This window comes from Pan troglodytes, chromosome 8 (genome assembly GCF_028858775.2).
Source record: "Pan troglodytes isolate AG18354 chromosome 8, NHGRI_mPanTro3-v2.0_pri, whole genome shotgun sequence".
Lineage (NCBI taxonomy): Eukaryota > Metazoa > Chordata > Mammalia > Primates > Hominidae > Pan > Pan troglodytes.
In genome coordinates, this window is record NC_072406.2 from 108,266,972 (window position 1) to 108,287,166 (window position 20,195).

The 20,195-nt window shown below is 36.7% G+C and overlaps 1 protein-coding gene across 50 annotated transcripts in view; it reads left to right on the plus strand.

Moving 5' to 3' along the window:
* Positions 1-20,195, plus strand: part of ZNF518A (zinc finger protein 518A) — a 74,722-nt gene that overhangs the window by 22,030 nt on the left and 32,497 nt on the right. For 27 of the 50 annotated variants that reach the window (XM_016918986.4, XM_054659816.2, XM_063780901.1 and 24 more), the window contains 3 exons: positions 3,748-3,798; positions 4,346-4,469; positions 4,620-11,161. In XM_016918986.4, the coding sequence (XP_016774475.3) occupies positions 4,746-9,200 (4,455 nt within the window). In that variant the 5' untranslated portion in view covers positions 3,748-3,798; positions 4,346-4,469; positions 4,620-4,745 and the 3' untranslated portion in view covers positions 9,201-11,161. Of the gene's footprint in view, positions 1-3,747; positions 3,821-4,345; positions 4,470-4,619; positions 11,162-20,195 lie in introns of those variants that run through there. The other 23 variants (XM_054659822.2, XM_003951717.6, XM_063780897.1 and 20 more) reach the window with 3 other exon arrangements.

Consider the following 20,195-nt stretch of genomic DNA (forward strand, 5'->3'; position numbering starts at 1 on the left):
TTGTAGGCAGAATTATGTCTCTCACTTCCTTACTTGGGCATAATGGGCAGATCCTCATTAAATATTGATTGGATGAATGTTCCTAGTGAACTCCCTTTTTAAAAATGGTGTTTGGCAGTGGGTCGGCATTTGTTTTTACTCCCCTCTCACCAGACTGTTTCCTGTCAGACACCTTGCCATATGTATATGGAATGTTTTTCTAGTTCCTAGCCATTTTGTAGGAGTTTTTAAATTATATTTTTTGGTTGTTTCAATGGGCAGTTAGGAGAAGGAGGAAGTCAGATGTTTTCAGTTGCCATGTTCATATAGGAAACTACAGATTATTTTAATACTTTTACAAAATTGTATTATTTCAAGACTTATTGAGATGTTGGTCAAGTCTTATGCTGTAATAATACATATATAGAAGGCAGTAGTTTAAATAGCACATTTAAAACCAGTAATCTGGGCTGGACGTTGTGGCACACACCTATAATCTCAACACTTTGGGAGGCCAAGGCGAGTGGATCGCTTGAGCTCAGAAGTTCAACACCAGCCTTCGTGACATGGCAAAACCTCATCTATGCAGAAAAATACAAAAATTAGCGGACTGTGATGGTGTATACCTGTAGTCCCTGTTACTTGGGAGGCTGAAGTGGGAGGATTACTTGAGCCCAGGAGGTTGAGGCTGCAGTGAGCTGAGATCACGCCACTGCACTCCAGCCTGGGCGACAGCGAGATCCTGTCTCAAAATAAATAAGTAAAACCAGCAATCTTTGTTGGTGGGTAGAGATTGGACTGTAGTAAAAAGAGCATTAGCTCATAGGTTGGAGGATTACAATTGTAATAAAATTTTTCTTTTTTTATGTTGAGACGTTCACAACATGCCAACATTTTTTGTCCATACGTGGCAACCTTAGTATAAATTGCTGTCAGATATCATGTTTGTGTATTAGTCAAGAGTTCTCCAGAGATGCAGAGCCAGAAAGATACATACACAGTCATACCTTGTTTAACGATGGGAATACGTTCTGAGAAATGAGTCATGAGGTTATTTTGTCATTGTGTGAACATCAGAGTGTACTTACACAAACCTAGATGGTAAACCTGTTACACACTTTGGCTATATGGTATAGCCTGTTGCTTCTAGGCTACCTGTATAGCGTATTACTGTACTGAATAGTGTATGCAAATGTAACACAGTGATGAGTATTTGTGTATCTAAATGTAGAAAAGATGCAGCAAAATTACAGTATTATAATCTCATGGGACCACATTTGTTTATTTGGTTCATTGTTGGCCAAAACATGATTATGCAGCATGTGACTATATATAGATTGATTGATAGATATATAAATACATGAGAGGGGATTTATTAGGGGAATTGACTCATGTGATTATGGGGGCTGAGAAATCCTGTAAGAGGTTGTCTGCAAACTAGAGACCCTGGGATGCTGGTAGTATGATTCAGTCCAAGTCCAAACGCCTCAGAACCGGAGAACCCAATGGTCCAATTCTCAGTCTGAGGTTAAAGGCCTGGCTAAAGCAGGGCTGCTGGGCTAAGTCCTGGAGTCCTAAGGCTAGAGAGCCTGGAGTTCTGATGCCCAAGGGCAGGAGGAAGAGAGTATCCTTGCTCCAAGAGAGAGGCAGGGGAAATCCTTTTCTCTCCTTTTTTGTTCTGTCAAGGCCCCTGGCTGGTTGGATGGTGCCCACCCACACTGAGGCAAATCTGCCCCACTCTGTCTACTGACTCACATCCTGGTCTCTGGAAACACCCTCACAGACAAACCCAGAAGTAATGTTTTACTGGTTTTCTAGGTATTCCTTAATCCAGTCAAGTTGATACCTAAAATTAACCATCACAGATTGCTTCCCCATGCAACAAGTTGAACATAATTGAAGACATAGTAGACTCCCTAGAGAAACTTAAAATTTGAGGGCAAATAACAAACCCCAAACTGCCTAAAATACAAACTCCTCTAATGCCATATTGTATATGCCATACATTAAATACAAAAAAGATTGACATTCAGCTTTATTTAACAGTTACCAAGCTTAAGTAAGGGCTAAGTGGATTTCTTAATAAGATGGTCTCTTTTATCCTTATTGTTATGCCATTTTTTTGACTTACAAAAATGTTCCCAATGAAGCTTTTGAACCCCTTGTATTTGAAGTTGAAACTAGTGAAAACACATGAAAACTCGAGTAGCACAGAAGAGGTGTCAAATGTGAAATAGGACATAAGCAGTGGAAATACTGAGTTTCCATCTCCTAGGCACCTAAAATCTTTTGATACCCAGAAACAGAAAAAGTATGTATTACATTTTAATAATCCTATTCTCAAGGTCTAAGTGAGGCATTATTAGAGAAGGAAAAGCTGTCTGTTATGTTTTCACAACCATTTTGACTCCTGAGTCACATATTAGAGTATCTTACGAGATTAGACAGTTTGATTTCCTACCTCTTCATATATTCCATTTCCCCACTCTTGCCCTAGTCCCTGAAGGAAAACTGAACACATGACTTAGTAATACTATTTTCTTTTTAATCAACTCATATAATTCTTTCTACACCCAGCCTGGGCAACATGACGAAACCTCATCTCTACAAAAAATACAGAACATTAGTTGGGTATGGTGGCGCATGCCTGTAGTCCCTGCTGCTCTCAGGAGGCTGAGGTGGGAGGATCACCTGAGCCTGGGGAGGTCAAGCCTGCAGTGAGCCGTGATGGTGCCACTGCACTGCAGCCTGAGCGACAGAGTGAGACCCTGTCATCAATCTTTTCTTTCTTTCTCTTTCTCTGTTTCTTTCTTCCTTTCTTCCTTTCCTTCCTTCTTTCGTTTCTTTCTCCTCCTTCCCTCCTTCCTTCTTTTCTTTTTTTTCCCTTCCTTCCTGCCTTTTCTTTTTTTTCTTTTCTTTTCTCTTAACAAAGCAGTGAGTTAAAACCTGACTGTTGGATTGTAGAGCCTTCAATTAGTGTCTAGTTCATTCTCCTAGAAAGACAAGTGCTCTGCTTGGCTAGTCATTCTGAAATCATCTGTAAGCCCCATCTTAGTTTAAGAATAGCCATCAGATAATTCTTCTCAGCCTTTTCTCCTGGTTTCCTGACAGTTCCAGTTACTTTTTCAGCTTTTCTTCTTTTAGGGCCCTAAAAACCCTTCATGAGGCCTTCATCTTGTATTACCTTTTCTTTATAATACTAAAGTTTTATGACAAACATCCCATTCTGGATTCACATTTTACTGTATTAGTCATGGCATGTAAAACAATTCAATAATTGGTACCCTTCTGATTAATTTATTATAGATCTCTTAATACGTAAGTAATTCAACTTTTAATGATTCCCTCAGTAAAGGATTTCTAAAACAGTAAAGTTTGTAGGTATTTAGATTAATTGAAGTTTAAAGCTGAGACCTTTGGATAGACATTATGGATGAGGAGCTTAATGTGATTTATACTATGTTTTGTTTAGCTTATCTGATTTTGTCTATTCATATATATATATATATATAAAGCACAAAATTAAAAACATGTAATTTTTCTAATAATACAGTTTGATATATTAATGACTGAACCTTCAGTATTCAGATTCCTGTCTCAACAATGTATTGTTATGTCCCATACATGGTAATCACATAGAGTAATAGTGGTAGCTGTGATTTATATGGCACTTTAAAGGATATTTTTACATATATTTTCTCATTTTATCTTCACAACAACCTTGTGAAAGACATAGGGGAAGTACTAATTTTCCCCCCCATTTTACAGATGAAGGAACTGAGACACAGAGGTTGAGACTTGTCTAAAGTAACATGACCAGTAAGTGCTTGAATTAATGCAGGTAGGTAGTGATGGGTATGTTCTAATCTGCCAAGGGCTTTTCCTTGCTGTCATCTGGCTTGAGTTCTGAGGATATAAATTCATATAGCCAAAATGGTAGGGAACCAGAAAGGTAATGAGTAGATGGACTTTAGGACTACACTAGGGAAATGGTGCTGCTGTTCTTTTTAATTTCTTCCTTTTTGTTCTTTTTGTTTGGTTTCTAACTTGTTAGTAATGATAAGCAGATACCGTCTTTGGTTGTTTCTGTTAGATGAATGAAGCTTTTGTTTTAACTGTAGATTATCCCTGAGGAACTAAGGAAATAGAAAATCTGGAGAGAAGTCTGTTGGGATTCTCACAGGGAATAGCTATTAGATCAACTAAGCAAATGAGAAAGTTAATAGTATATGGATAAACCACATGTGTGTAATTGGAACTTTTTAGGATTCTAAGATTTTTAAAATCTTGTTTAAAAACTGTATTATCACCTTAATATAAAAATCTTAGCGCTTGAGCGTACTTACCCAACTGTGGTTTTCTTTAGATGAGGAAACTGAGGTCCAGAGAAGTTGAAGTTTTCCCAAGGTCACACAGCAGAGCTGGAACTAGAGCTTGCATTTCCTGACTTCCAGATTAGTGTTATTTTTACTTCAAACTATTACTTCTTGGTAAGCTGTTCTTAAAATACTTAAAAAGTCTTTTGTATATTTAATTTATGTTTTTGATTAACATTCCTACTTTGTGCCAAAATGAACTTACAGATACGAAATTTACTATTATTTTTGTGATGAGAATTTCAATTCTTTGTTTAATTTTAGGTGAGTTATTGTGGGAAAAATCCTGTATATTGAAGATGTCTCTACACAGTATCGTTTCCTGTTTAAATTACAGATAACTTCAAGAGTTTTCTGAAAAAAAGAAATTGGGACTTTTTTGGTTAAATCATGCCATCTGAACAGAAACAGTTATTTTGTGATGAAAAACAAACTACTTTAAAAAAAGATTATGATGTGAAAAATGAGATAGTTGATAGGTCGGCACCTAAACCAAAAATTTCAGGAAGTATTCATTATGAACTAAAAAATGTGAAAATTGATTTGCCAAAAATAAATATTCCAAATGAAGTCCTATTGAAACATGAAGTTGACAAATACAGAAAATTATTTCAGAGTAAACAGCAGACTGCAAGAAAATCTATCAGTATAAAGACTGTAAGCTGTGTAGAGGAGTGTACATTGCTTCATAAGTCTGAGAGAGCTGAAGAAGAGGGTGTAAAAATGTCTGCAAAAATACTCAATTTCAGCTGTTTAAAATGCCGAGACAACACTCGATATAGCCCAAATGATTTGCAGAAACACTTTCAAATGTGGCACCATGGCGAATTACCTTCATATCCTTGTGAAATGTGCAACTTTTCAGCAAATGACTTTCAGGTATTTAAACAACACAGACGAACCCATAGAAGCACTTTAGTAAAATGTGACATTTGTAACAATGAGAGTGTATATACTTTACTGAACTTGACAAAGCATTTCACATCCACACATTGTGTTAATGGTAATTTTCAATGTGAAAAGTGTAAGTTCTCCACCCAGGATGTTGGCACATTTGTTCAGCACATTCATAGACATAATGAAATTCATTATAAGTGTGGTAAATGTCATCATGTATGTTTTACCAAAGGAGAGCTTCAGAAGCACCTTCATATTCATTCTGGTACTTTTCCCTTCACTTGTCAATATTGTAGCTATGGTGCCACCAGGAGAGAACACCTTGTAAGACATGTTATAACTTTGCACAAAGAACATTTATATGCAAAAGAAAAACTGGAAAAAGACAAATATGAAAAAAGAATGGCAAAGACTTCTGCAGGACTTAAGCTAATACTGAAAAGATATAAAATAGGTGCATCAAGGAAGACGTTCTGGAAACGTAAGAAAATTAACAGTGGAAGTGACAGAAGTATAGAAAAGAACACTCAAGTGCTTAAGAAAATGAACAAAACACAGACTAAATCTGAAGACCAGAGCCATGTTGTTCAAGAGCATTTAAGTGAAGAAAAGGATGAAAGACCACACTGTGAGAATAATGATAAAGCCCCTGAATCAGAGTCAGAGAAGCCAACTCCTCTGTCCACTGGGCAAGGTAATAGAGCTGAAGAGGGACCAAACGCTAGTTCAGGTTTCATGAAGACTGCTGTACTAGGACCTACACCGAAAAATGTAATGATGAAAAATAATAAACAAGCAGCTTCCCCTAACTATAATGCTAAGTTTATGGGCTTCAAGATGATGGATGGAAAACAGCATATTGTATTAAAATTGGTGCCTATCAAACAAAATGTATGTTCACCAGGCTCACAGTCAGGTGCTGCAAAGGACAGTACTGCTAATTTGCAGCCCCAGACTTTGGACACTAATGGATTTTTAACAGGAGTAACAACTGAGTTAAATGACACAGTTTATATGAAAGCAGCTACTCCATTTTCATGTTCATCTTCTATACTTTCAGGGAAAGCAAGTTCAGAAAAAGAAATGACTTTGATATCTCAAAGGAATAATATGCTTCAAACAATGGATTATGAGAAAAGTGTATCTTCTTTGTCAGCAACATCAGAATTGGTTACAGCATCAGTGAATTTGACCACAAAATTTGAAACAAGAGATAATGTTGACTTCTGGGGAAATCATCTCACTCAGAGTCACCCCGAGGTATTAGGTACCACCATTAAAAGTCCAGATAAAGTCAACTGTGTTGCCAAACCAAATGCATACAACAGTGGAGATATGCATAATTATTGCATTAATTATGGCAACTCTGAGTTACCTGTTGAATCCTCCAACCAAGGATCATTACCTTTTCATAATTACTCAAAAGTGAATAATTCTAATAAACGTCGTAGGTTTTCAGGAACAGCAGTGTATGAAAACCCTCAAAGAGAATCTTCATCCAGCAAAACAGTTGTCCAACAACCAATTAGTGAATCATTTTTATCACTAGTGAGGCAGGAGAGCTCAAAACCAGATAGCCTGTTAGCATCTATTAGCCTTTTAAATGATAAAGATGGAACTTTAAAAGCAAAATCTGAAATTGAAGAACAGTATGTTTTAGAAAAAGGACAAAACATTGATGGACAAAACCTGTACAGTAATGAAAATCAAAATTTAGAGTGTGCGACTGAAAAATCTAAATGGGAAGACTTTTCTAATGTCGATTCACCTATGATGCCTAGAATCACATCTGTTTTCTCTCTCCAGAGCCAACAGGCATCAGAATTTCTGCCACCTGAAGTAAACCAATTGCTTCAGGATGTATTGAAAATAAAACCTGATGTAAAACAAGACTCTAGTAACACTCCAAATAAAGGCTTGCCACTTCATTGTGACCAGCCATTTCAAAAACACGAGAGAGAAGGCAAAATTGTTGAATCTTCGAAAGATTTCAAAGTGCAAGGCATCTTCCGAGTTCCACCTGGCAGTGTGGGTATTAATGTGCCTACAAATGATTTGAATTTGAAATTTGGAAAAGAAAAACAAGTGTCATCAATACCACAAGATGTGAGAGATTCAGAGAAGATGCCTAGAATTTCAGGTTTTGGCACATTACTTAAGACTCAGTCAGATGCGATAATAACACAACAGCTTGTAAAAGACAAACTACGAGCCACCACACAAAATTCAGGTTCTTTTTATATGCAGAGTCCACTTTTAAATTCAGAACAAAAAAAAACTATAATTGTTCAGACTTCAAAAGGATTCTTAATACCATTGAACATTACTAACAAGCCTGGGCTACCGGTTATTCCTGGAAATGCACTTCCATTGGTTAATTCACAAGGTATCCCTGCTTCTCTTTTTGTAAACAAGAAACCTGAGATGATTTTAACACTTAATAATGGGAAACTTGATGGTGTTTCCGCTGTTAAAACCGAGGGTGCCCCAGCTCGTGGAACTGTGACTAAGGAGCCTTGCAAAACACCTATTTTGAAGGTAGAACCAAACAATAATTGTCTTACACCTGGACTTTGTTCCAGCATTGGCAGTTGTTTGAGCATGAAAAGTAGCTCAGAAAATACTTTGCCATTGAAAGGCCCTTACATTTTGAAACCAACGAGTTCTGTGAAAGCTGTTCTTATTCCTAACATGCTATCTGAGCAACAGAGCACTAAGTTGAATATCTCCGGTTCAGTAAAACAGCAGAATGAGATTTTTCCAAAACCACCTCTTTATACCTTCTTGCCTGATGGCAAACAAGCTGTTTTTTTAAAGTGTGTGATGCCAAATAAAACTGAGCTGCTTAAGCCCAAATTAGTCCAAAATAGTACTTATCAAAATATACAGCCAAAGAAACCTGAAGGAACACCACAAAGAATATTGCTGAAAATTTTTAACCCTGTTTTAAATGTGACTGCTGCTAATAATCTGTCAGTAAGCAACTCTGCATCCTCATTGCAAAAAGACAACATACCATCTAATCAGATTATAGGAGGAGAGCAGAAAGAGCCAGAATCTTCTAGAGATGCCTTACCCTTCTTACTAGATGACTTAATGCCAGCAAATGAAATTGTGATAACTTCTACGGCAACATGCCCAGAATCTTCTGAGGAACCAATATGTGTCAGTGACTGTTCAGAGTCCAGGGTATTAAGGTGTAAAACAAATTGTACAATTGAGAGGAACTTCAATAGAAAAAAGACTTCCAAAAAAATTTTTTCAAAAACAAAAACTCATGGAAGTAAAGACTCTGAAACTGCCTTTGTATCTAGAAACAGAAACTGTAAACGAAAATGTAGGGATAGTTACCAAGAACCTCCAAGAAGAAAAGCAACATTGCATAGAAAGTGTAAAGAAAAGGCAAAACCTGAAGATGTCCGTGAAACATTTGGATTTAGCAGACCTAGGCTTTCAAAAGATTCCATCAGAACTTTGCGGCTTTTCCCTTTTAGTTCTAAACAGCTTGTGAAATGTCCTAGGAGAAACCAACCAGTTGTAGTTTTGAATCATCCTGACGCAGATGCACCAGAAGTAGTAAGTGTAATGAAAACTATTGCTAAATTTAATGGACATGTACTTAAGGTTTCATTGTCAAAAAGAACTATAAATGCTTTACTGAAACCAGTTTGTTATAACCCTCCTAAAACAACTTATGATGATTTTTCCAAGAGGCACAAAACATTTAAACCTGTTAGTTCTGTGAAAGAAAGATTTGTGCTAAAATTAACACTCAAAAAGACAAGCAAAAACAATTACCAGATTGTGAAGACTACCTCTGAAAATATTTTGAAGGCTAAATTTAACTGTTGGTTTTGTGGTAGAGTATTTGACAATCAGGATACTTGGGCTGGTCATGGGCAGAGACATTTAATGGAAGCTACTCGGGATTGGAACATGTTAGAATAGTTTACCATAATTACCAAGGAAAAGAAAAGTAAAATTACCTTAGAAGAAAACAACGGGTTCAATTACCATAATGCAGACATTTTCTACTTCAGTATAGTACCTGGAATCGAACATTTTAAAAGTTGATTGTATTTCTGTGGAAGAGTAAAAGTTGTATGTATGATATTTGAAAATGCTATCCCTGCACTCAAAAGTTTTGAAAGAAACTAATCACAGCACAGAAGTACCTTGATTTAATTTTTTAAACATGTGTTCTCGGGAAGTTAGGGCTAAAGCAAATTTTGATAAAACAATTTTCCCACTTTAGTTCTTTAGTGACTCTTAGTAGAGGGTAATGGCTGACACCCCCATTCCCTCTCTTCTTCCACCAGCCTTATGCATCTAAGTGTAGCTCCTCTGGAGATGGAGAGCTCTTTCATCATAGAACTGAAGGAGTTTCTCACATTTGTGAAGATACTTTGAGAGAACCTGGGTAAAGAAGTCACTATATCTGCTAAATATAGTTATTTTGAAGGATATTAGGCTCCTTGAAAGTACATTTAACTCACTACAGTTACACCTCATACAATGCTTGAAGAGTTTTTGGCAAGTAAATTTTTTTTCCAGTTGAACTCTGTCACTCGTTAGAGATTGGGAACACTCTCCCAAGGTGATTTTCTTTTTCTAAGTGACTGTGTCAAACGTTGCAGTAGATGGGCAGCTTCAAGAGAAGAATTTAAACTCTTTGTCTCATTGAAAGTTTGGTTAAAGAACTTGAACATATTTCTAAATTTGATTATATTCTCTGATGATCCCCTTGCACAGAACTATGCTTATCTCATTTGTTTGTCCTCCATAAACAAATGGCCATTTTTTTCTTCTTGGTTCCCATCCCTTTAAAAAGAATGGAACATAGGAGCACTTCCAAGGGAGTGGCTTTTCTTGAAAGTTAAAATTTTTTACCAAAACAGTATTTTGAAGCAAGATCATATTTTTGTCTGTATTCACTTTATTATTTGAACATGTCCAAATTAGGACAAAGCATTTCTGTTAGCTGCTTCTCAGTGTGACTGACAACCGAAAACATATATACAGATTGTTGGCATTTGAAAAAGGAAGCATCAATAGTGAACCCAGAGGCAGTGCATAAAACCTTAGGATAGATTCCTAAGGGACATGCCCAACAGAGTTTTAAAATGGATGTTTTCGTGATGACAACAGAATCATAGATTTAGATTTTTCACCTTGTAAGTTTGGATCAAATTTTGCCGGATCTTTGGATAATGGAGTTCTTGTGTTAAAAAATTACGTGTTATATGATTTTTTGTTACATTGTTACAAGTGTTAATGACATTTTCATTAATGGATGAAAACTTCAGGGCTTCTTTTCTGTATATAACAAATTAAGTCTGTACATATTTTTGTACCTTTTATGTAAATTTTGCACAGAAATTTTTGGCATAAGTTTATTTTCTTTCAGTTTAGTTCAGTGCATGCACTAATAAAACTGGTTGTTTAATTTAAAAGGAATATATAAGACTTTACCCATGTTATTTTCTTGGTTTTTATTTCAGATGTAGATTTTGTTTTTGAGGTAAATTCGTTCTTCAGGGATTGAACACTATTGTTAGCAAGTGCCTAAAAAAGATGTGAAACAGTTTACATATGTCAACTGTAACAGTAGGTCCCAAATGGGCCCATTCCCCTAATAGTTTTATTTTAAAGAAAGCCATACATAGAATGCTTCAAGCTATCTTGCTATGCACATTATACTTGTACTGTTTTGTGCAGTTTGTCTACTTTCTTAGTGAAGTATTTTTTGTATAAAATGTTACAATTGTGTTTCTTAAATTGAGCCTAAGAATGGAGTTAATTGGAAATATACAGTATATATTAATAATGTATATGGTGTTTAAAGAATGGTAAGCATTGTTAATTTCTGTAATGAACATTTTCAATTAAATTTATCTTGTTTGTGTTTACACAATAATTTTTTTACTGTGCTAAAATCTAATGGAAATTTTGTTCTCTAGGAAATACAGATTTTAAAGTGTATGTGTTTTTTCAATGCTAGTTAACTCTACAAGATAGATAAAAGTGTGGGATTTTTTTTTTCTTCCCAAAATCATAGATGACATATTGTCTAAGAAAGGTAACATATACCATAATTTTACTATGGTTATGCTGGCAAGATGAGCCATAGAGAGGCTTATAGTCTTCAGTACCCTAACAGCAATAAAATTAAAATGCTCTGTTTGTTACATATAGATCTGTTATGAGGCATCACCTGCTGTAAATAGCAAGGAGAGAGAAGGAACTTTCCTGCTAATATTTGCAGCACTATAAAATTACATTTCAGAATAGCCATATCAGGAAAATAATGTCGAGATATGTACTTCTTGCCTTAAAGTTTTAACAGCCATTTAAAGTAAGCTTTGTGCTCCAGATATTCTAGTTGGAACTTTTTCTGATTTTGTTAACTTAAGTTATTCTGAGGGAGGCAGACCTGCTTAGAGTTTCATTATTGCCATTGCAGAAAATCCAAAACAAAAGCCTGTATCCTTTATTTTTTTTGTGTGGCTTTCCAAAGAGGGCTTTCCAAAATATGATATTCAGTAGTTCGAGGTTCTTATTACAATTGAAGAGTTAGTTTTAGTTTTGCAGTTGAATTTCTGGGTGAGGAATTTGTTTTATTTTTTCCAGTTTGTCCATCTCCACTGAAATGGGTTTCTTACTATTTGGCAAGTACTTAAAAAACATAATTCACTTTTCAAAGAATTTATCTTGCTAAATATTCAGTAACACAAATTGAAATGTAATAGTTTTTTTAATGGAAAATATTTTCATCGGGGGGTTAGCAAATTTTTTCAATAAAGGGTCAGATAAATAAGCTTCGTAGGCCTTGTAGTTTCTGTCCTAACTACTCAATTCTCATAATGCAGAAAAAAACCATAGACAATATGTAAATGAATCAGTGTGGCTATGTTTTAATAAAACAATTTATAAAAACAGGAAGTGGGCTGAATTTGGCCCACCAGACATAGTTTACTAACTGTTGCTTGAATTCCCTAGAGTCTGCTTTCAGAATGGGATTTTTATTTAAAAAACACAAGCTTGATAAGTTTCGTGATGTACCTCACCTGTGTAAAAGAGCTACAAAGTACGAACTAAAATGTATGTATATAAAGTTTCTAGTATAGATGTATTTGTATAACAGTGAAGAGACTGTAAATGTAATGAAAATGGTTAGTGGGTAAAATAGGTCATTTGTGTGCTAAGAGTAGTGCAACTTACGAAGGGATTAAAAATGAGATAGAGCAGAAATGCTGTGAGAATTTATGTCCAGGTTAGATGGGAAAAGGACTTAGATATTCTTTCAGTGATTTGAAATAGCTGTTAAGAAAAAGTAATAGAAGTTCTTGGGGTGGGAGAAAATGGAGGTGAATTAAAAACAGAATATTATATATTAATTCCATACAGCTTATCTTGATTTTTTAAAAATAAGATTCCTTTTCACCATTGACATCTACTTCCTTCCTTAACTTTCTTAACAGAGCCATTTGGGGCGTTGGCTCTGTTCTTTGCCTTAGCAACTTGTTAGGATCCTTGCTCTCAGCATACTACCTTGACCCATTGGGGATCTCATCTAGCAAAACTTACTGGGGGGATTTTTCAGGGTGGTATTTGTTGCTAGTTAGCAGAGTATGGCATTAGTGGAAACTTTTTCCTGTAATGGAGAGTTGAAATGGTTGAGTTTGATGTTTATTAATTTATGTATGCCTCTCTTAATAACTGGAGAATTGAGAAGTAATTAGTATCTTGGAGGAAGTATTTCATGAAGTCATCTTTGAGGTGCTTTTTGACTAGTTTAACAAAGCTTCTGTTAATGCCTCCAAATTTAGGAATCTTTTTAAAACGAGAATAATTGTTACAAGAGTGGAAACTTTCAAGTAAATAGTGTGGAAAAAATATAATGTACATCAATTTTAGAAGTCATGAATTTAGGAGATGCCAAGAATGTGCTTAATTTAAATACTTTTTCCTAGTAAAGACATTTCTAATGTGTTAAAATAAGAATTTTTCCATATACTTCAAAGTGCTTAAACCAGAAGTAAGGGTTATGTTTGTGTGGCAACTCTTGAAATACGTCTTTCAATTAAGGAGTGAAATGTTGCCTGCGATCATCAATTACATCATAAGCTATTGCTAATGTCAAAGAATAGGAAAGCAAAATGAAAGTTAAATTTGGGAGACAGACCACAATACTCTTGTAGATGACTTGCTTTTAATATCTTGGAAGTTTAAAGGAGTACACTGAAAATTAGTTACTTTCCTGAACAATTAACAGTAATCAACTGGGAAACAATAAAAGAAGACCCATTTATTTATTTTTCGAGATGGAGTCTCACTCTGTTCCCCAGGCTGGAGTGCAGTGGCACAGTCTTGGCTCACTGCAGCCTCTGCCTCCCGGGTTCAAGTGCCGCTCCTGTAGTGGGATTACAGGTGCCCACCACGATACCCAGCTAATTTTCATATTTTTAGTAGCGATGGGGTTTCACCATGTTGGCTAGGCTGGTCTTGAACTCCTGACCTCAAGTGATTCACCTGCCTTGGCCTCCCAAAGTCTGGGATTATAGGCATGAGCCACCATGCCCAGCCAGTAAGACCCGTCTATAATAAGAGGCACAAAATAATACAAGCATGCCAAAAAACAACAACAACCAAAAAAAAAAAAAAAAAAAAAAAAAAAAAAAAAAAAAAAAAAAAAAAAACCGGACACCAAACCAAACCTGTAAGATGTAACTGGGAGATACATAGTATTTCTGAGTGGAAGACTAAATATACCCGCTTAGCAGATTACATTTTTAGAACTTTGTCCCCCACCCCTACCCCCATTACCCTCTTCCTCCAACAGAGCTGCTCTCCAGGGAGGATTGTGGTTTGGGCATTCATTGAAGAGCTGATTTCCCATTCTTTCTATCCTCCAGCTGTTCCATAGCATAAAGGTACAGAGGTTCTGTTCAGTGGACGGTTGGAGTAAGCTTCAAAAACTGACAACACATTATTACAAGAGGCCTGAATTAGGGTTTTTCAGAGTTACAGAACCAATATAAGCGGGCATGTCTTGAGGGAATTAGGTTACGTAATTATGGAGGCTAGGAAGTCCCACACTAGGCTGTCTGCAAGCTAGAGACGTAGTGATGGTGGTAGCATGACTCAGTTGAAGTCCAGAAGCCTCAGAACCAGGAAAACTGGTGGTGTAACTCTCAGACTGAGATAGAAGGCCTGAGATCCAAGGGGCCACGGGTGTAAGTCCTTGAATCCAAAGGCCTGAAAGCCTGGAGTTCTGATGTCCAAGGGCATGAAAATAAAGCTGTCTCAGCTCCTGGGGTATAGCGTTAGGCGTGGGGGGAGGAAGTTAGTGGAGAGAGAATTAGCTTTTTGTCTTTTCCTTCTGTCCGGGCTCCTAGCTGTTTGGATTGTGCCTCAATCACATTGTGGGCAAATCTTCCCCATTCAGTGTAATGGCTCACATACCAGTCTCTGAAAACACCCTCACAGACACATCCAGAAATAATGTTTTACCAGTTGTCTAGGTATTCCTTAATGCATTCAAGTTGACACTGAAAATTAACTGTCACAGGGCCTGTCTTTATTTGTAACAGACTTCAGAGTATCGTAGAAAACAGTAGAGCAATCAGTAACAGTGGAGGTTCAACAGTTGCCAGGTCATTCCAATAGATAACCAGAAGCTTAAAGAAAGGATCAGGGAGGCCAGGCATGGTGGCTCACACCTGTAATCCCAGCACTCTGGGAGGCTGAGACGGGCGGATCACAAGGTCAGGAGATCGAGACCATCCTGGCTAACACGGTGAAACTGCGTCCCTCCTAAAAATACAAAAAAATAGCCAGGCGTGGCAGCGTGCACCTGTAGTCCCAGCTACTCGAGAGTCTGAGGCAAGAGGATGGTGTGAACCCAGGAGGTGGAACTTGCAGTGAGCCGAGATCGCACCGCTGCACTCCAGCCTAGGCGACAGAGCGAGACTCTGTCTCAAAAAGAAAGAAAGGATCAGGGAAAGAGACAACCTAGATAAAACTACAGACATCCCTTGTGATCAGGAAGACTGTGCATGCTGAAGGCTGCCATCTCAGAGGACTGACCAGAGAGAACTTCTAAACTACAAGTTCCTGGCCAAATGAAGGGCAAACTTGTAAACTCCCTAAGTAGTGAAAGCAGTCTTCAAGCCATACATTAATTAGTCAAGCCAAGTCACTAAAGGAAGATGATCAGTATGCAGAGATCTGTGTTACCTAAAATGTCCAGTTTCAACACAAAAATTGACATATGCAAAGAAACAAAAGTATGTGTCCTATATGACAGAAATGTAGGAAATATAAAGTTTTGAGGGATACCAAATTTAGGATAAATGCTAAGCAGCTGTTACAAATATATATTCAAAAGGCTGGGTGCAGTGGTTCATGCCTGTAATGCCAGCAGTTTGGGAGGCTGAGGTGGGTGGATCCCTTGAGGCCAGGAGTTTGAGACCAGCCTGGCCAAAATGGTGAAACCCCGTCTCTACTAAAAATAAATTGGCCAAGCATGGTGGTGGGCGCCTGTAGTCCCAGCTACTCAGGAGGCTGAGGCAGGAGAATCGCTTGAACTCAGGAGGCAGAGGTTGCAGTGAGCCGAGATTGCGCCATTGCTGTCCAGCCTGGGAGGCAGCGAGACTCCACCTCAAAATAAATAAGTAAACCCAAAGAACTAAAGGAAGCCAGATGTAAAGAATTAAGGAAAGTATTCTAATGTCTCACCAAGTAGAGAACATAGAGATAGAAATTTTTTTTAAAGAACTAAATGAAAATTCTGGAGTTGAAAAGTACAATAACTACAATTTTAAAAGTTACTAGAAAGGCTCAATACTAGATTTGAGATGGCAGAAGAAAGAATCAGCAAACCTGCAGATTGATAGAGGATATGCAATCTGAAACAAAAAGTTTGAAGAAAAAGTGTTCTTCACACTATGTACACAAAAATTAACTCAAAATGGATCATAGACCTAAATACAAGCAAAAACTGTAAAACTTACAAAAAATGTAAGTATTTGTGATAATTCTCTAGGCAAAGCTTTCATAGCTGTGACACCAAAAACAAAAAAGTGCAATAGATAATTTGTTTTAAAAGACAGCGTTTTTATTACAGGAGGTTGTAAAACTAGTCTGTTTTATCTGTTTCAGATTAATCTCAACTTAATTTCAGTAATGAAAAATTTGCTCTATATGCCTTCATTCTGCCCATGCTGTTATTGTCACAAACTACATCTTTATAACAATTATATGTCCATCAACATAGTTTTATAATTACGCAGTTTTAAAAATCAGGAGGGAAGAACAAGAGTTACGAACAGATATTTGCTGCTCCAAAATCTGCATTGTAAAAGGCATGCACAAGGGCGATATGCTAATTCTGTTGGAGTCATGAGTGAGAGGCCCAGAGGTTGCACCTCACTTGGCTGCTCACTGGGTCTTGGATGCAGGGTTCAACCACTTGGCCAGTGGGAATGGTGTGCTACGATCTGCTCCTTTATTTTATTTTTTGCTCACCACACGGGAATTGTGATGCACCCTTAAATAAAGCATTTGTGTTCCAAGTTAAAAAAAAAATACATTGTCTTATGTTTATTTGTGCTGGTGAATATATTTACCTTTCCAGTGTTTTTTTTTTTTCCTTCATGTGAGTTCGAGTTACTGTCTAGAGTTCTTTCATTTTAGCTTTATACTCCCTTTAGCTTTTTTTTTCTTGTAGAGCAATTCTGCTAGCAACAAACTCAGCTTTTGTCTATCTATGAATATCTTAATTTTTCTGTTTAAAAGAATAGCTTTGCTGGATATAGAATTTTTGGTTGACAGTTTTGTTTTCTTTTTAATTTTCCATTCAACACTTCTAATATGTCATCCCATTGCCATCTGGCCTCCATGATTTCTGATGAGAAATCAGCTGTTAATTCTCCTGAGGACCTTTGGATGTGATGACTCACTTCTTTCTGTCTTGCTGCTTTCAAGATTCTCTTTTTGTCTTTGTCTTTCAACAGTTTGACTATGATGTGCCAGTATCCATATCTTTGAGTTTATGTTACTTGGAGATTCTGGAGCTTTGTAGAATGGTAGATTAATTTTCGTTAAATCTCATTTTTATTTCATTAAATTTGAGAGGTTTTCAGTTATTCATATATTCTCCCTGATGAATTCTCTTTTTTTCTCTCTTTCTGAGACTCATCCTATGGGTATGCTGGTATTATTACTAACTTATCTATTTATTTTAGAGAGGCTGGTTCTTGCTCTGTTGCCCAGGCTGGAGTGCAGTGGTGCAGTCATAGCTCACTGTAGCATTGAACTCCTAGACTCAAGCATTACTTCCACCACAACCTCCCAAATAGCCCAGCTAACTTTTAAAAAAATTTTTGTAGAGTTAGAATCTTACTGTGTTGTCCAGTCTGGTCTTGAACTCTTGGCCTCAAGGAATCCTCCTTCCTTGGCCTCCCAAAACACTGTGATTACAGGTGTGGGCCACTGTGTTTGGCCATATGCTGATATTCTTCATGGTATCATACACGTCTTTCAGGCTCTGTTCGTTTTTTGGTTTTCTTTCTGTTTCTCAGACTGTATGTCAGCTGATCAATCTTAGAGTTCACAGATTCTTTGTTTTGCTAGCTTACATCTGTTGAGCCCCTTTATTGAATTTTTATTTCAGTTACTGTGCTTTTCAACTGTAGAATTTCAATTTGGTTCTTTTAATAATTTCTATCCCTTTATTGATGTTCTCTCTTTGGTTAAGCTGTAATTCTCTTTAGTTCTTTAAACATGGTTTCTTTTAGTTCTTTGAACATATTTAAGATAGCTGAGTTGAAGTCTTTGTTCAAAATGTGCAGTGCCTTAGGGATAATTTCTACTGAATGCTTTTTTCTCTATGTATGGGTCATACTTTCCTCTTTGCATGTCTCATTTTTTTTGTTGTTGTTGAAGAATTTAAAAGTATGAATTTTGTAATGTGACAACTGAAAATCAGATTCTCCCCTCCAACCTCTCAGGTTTGTTATTCTTACCGTGTTTTGTACTTGTTGTCTAGTGACTTTTCTGAACTGATTTTGTAATGCTTGTATTCTTTGCCATTTGTGGCCATGAAAGTCTTTGTTCTGTGAGTTTAATGGTCAGCTAATAAGTAGACAGAGATAAACACCTGGAATGAATAAATCTTCCAGTGTTTGCTAAGGGACTTGTGTGTTTTTGTGACACATCAACATTCGGCCAGGTGGCTTACAACTCTGCCTTCACCTTCAGCCTCCAGGTTGGCCATTGTGAGAGTTTAGTGCCTTCTCACATCTTTTCTAAGCACACATACAGCCCTGGGCATGAGTGTGACCTTTTAGATTCTCAGGAGTATGTTAAAGCTTTACAAAGTCCCTATGGACATCTCATTTCCCAGGCTTTTCTTCCAAGCTTTTTGGTTAGTGTGTTGCCTGCCCCAGTTGTTATCTGTCACCCCAGGCAGCAGCAAATAAAGCATTTGGCTGCTAATATTTTAAACATTACCCCTAGTTAGCAACTTTAGCTCTGGACCAACTCCAAGTTAGGCAAAATAAAGACAGGCCTTCTGAGCTGGACTTCCAGGGAGCCACCAGACAGGTCAGTATAAATAGTTAAGGTATTTTGTGATTGAAGACTGTTCTTCCTCTAGTACTGGGAATGAGGGCTGTTATTTACAGTGCTGTTGCTGAGGTGAGGAGTGGAGAATGAGACTAGAGTAACTTAAAATACCACAAAGCTGTTGTTCTGAGATTCAGCCATTTTTCTTGGGTAAGCACTTCCTGGGATGCTAAAAGCTTTTGATTAGTTTAAAAAGTTCCAAAAAAGTTGATTGTGACAGTTTGTTTGCCAGACTTTTAATTGCTTTTATGTTAGGGCAGAATTTCAAAGTCTTTGCTATTTTCACTGACACCACATTATAGATAAATTTAACTTCATCGAAATTTGAAAAATATTATTGCTTCAATGGATATCATCAAGAAAGTGAAAAGACAACCCACAGATTGGGAAGAAATGTTGTATATCATACATCTGATTATGCATTTTAATTTAGAATAATGAACCCTTACAACTTAGAAGACGTAACCCAATTTAAAGTGGGCAAAAGATCTGAATAGCATTTCTCTAAAGAAGATATACAAATGGCCAAAAAGCACATGAAAAGATGCGCAACATCATTAGTCATTAGGGAAATGAAAACCAAAACCATGTGAGATACCACTTTATACCCTCTTGGATGGGTATTAAAAAAAAAAAACCCAGATGATGAGGCCAGGAAGAGTTTGGAACCCTCATACACTGTTGGTGGGAATGCAAAATGGTACAGCCATCTTGGAAAACAGTATGGGACTTCCTCAATAGGTTACATGTAATGTTACCCTGTGGCCCAGAGCTGCTTCTCCTAAGTATATACCCCAAATAATTTAAAACAGATGTTCACACAAAAATTTATACAAGGATGTTAATAGCAGTATTATTCATAGTGGCCTTAAAAGTGGAAACAACCCAAAGTCCATCAACTGATGAATGCATAAATAAATGTGTATATCTATACAATTGAATATTATTCAATCATAAAAATAAATGAGATAGTAATTTATGCTACAACTTGGATGAATGTTGGAAACATTAGGTTAAGTGAAAGAAGCCAGTAACAAAACCATGAGTCCATTCATATGAAATGTCAAGAATAGGCACATTTACAAAGAATGAAAGTAGATTAGTAGTGGTTGCTTAAAGCTAAAGGTGTTTAAAGGAAATACAGAGGGGACTGCTAAAGGACAAGGAGTGATAAAAATGTTCTAAAATTGTGATTGTTGTGTAATTCTGGGAATTCACTAAGAAACCATTGAAGTGTACATTTTATATGTGTGAATTATATGGTATGCAAATGATAGTAAGCACACATAGACACATGTATAATGTGGGACACCA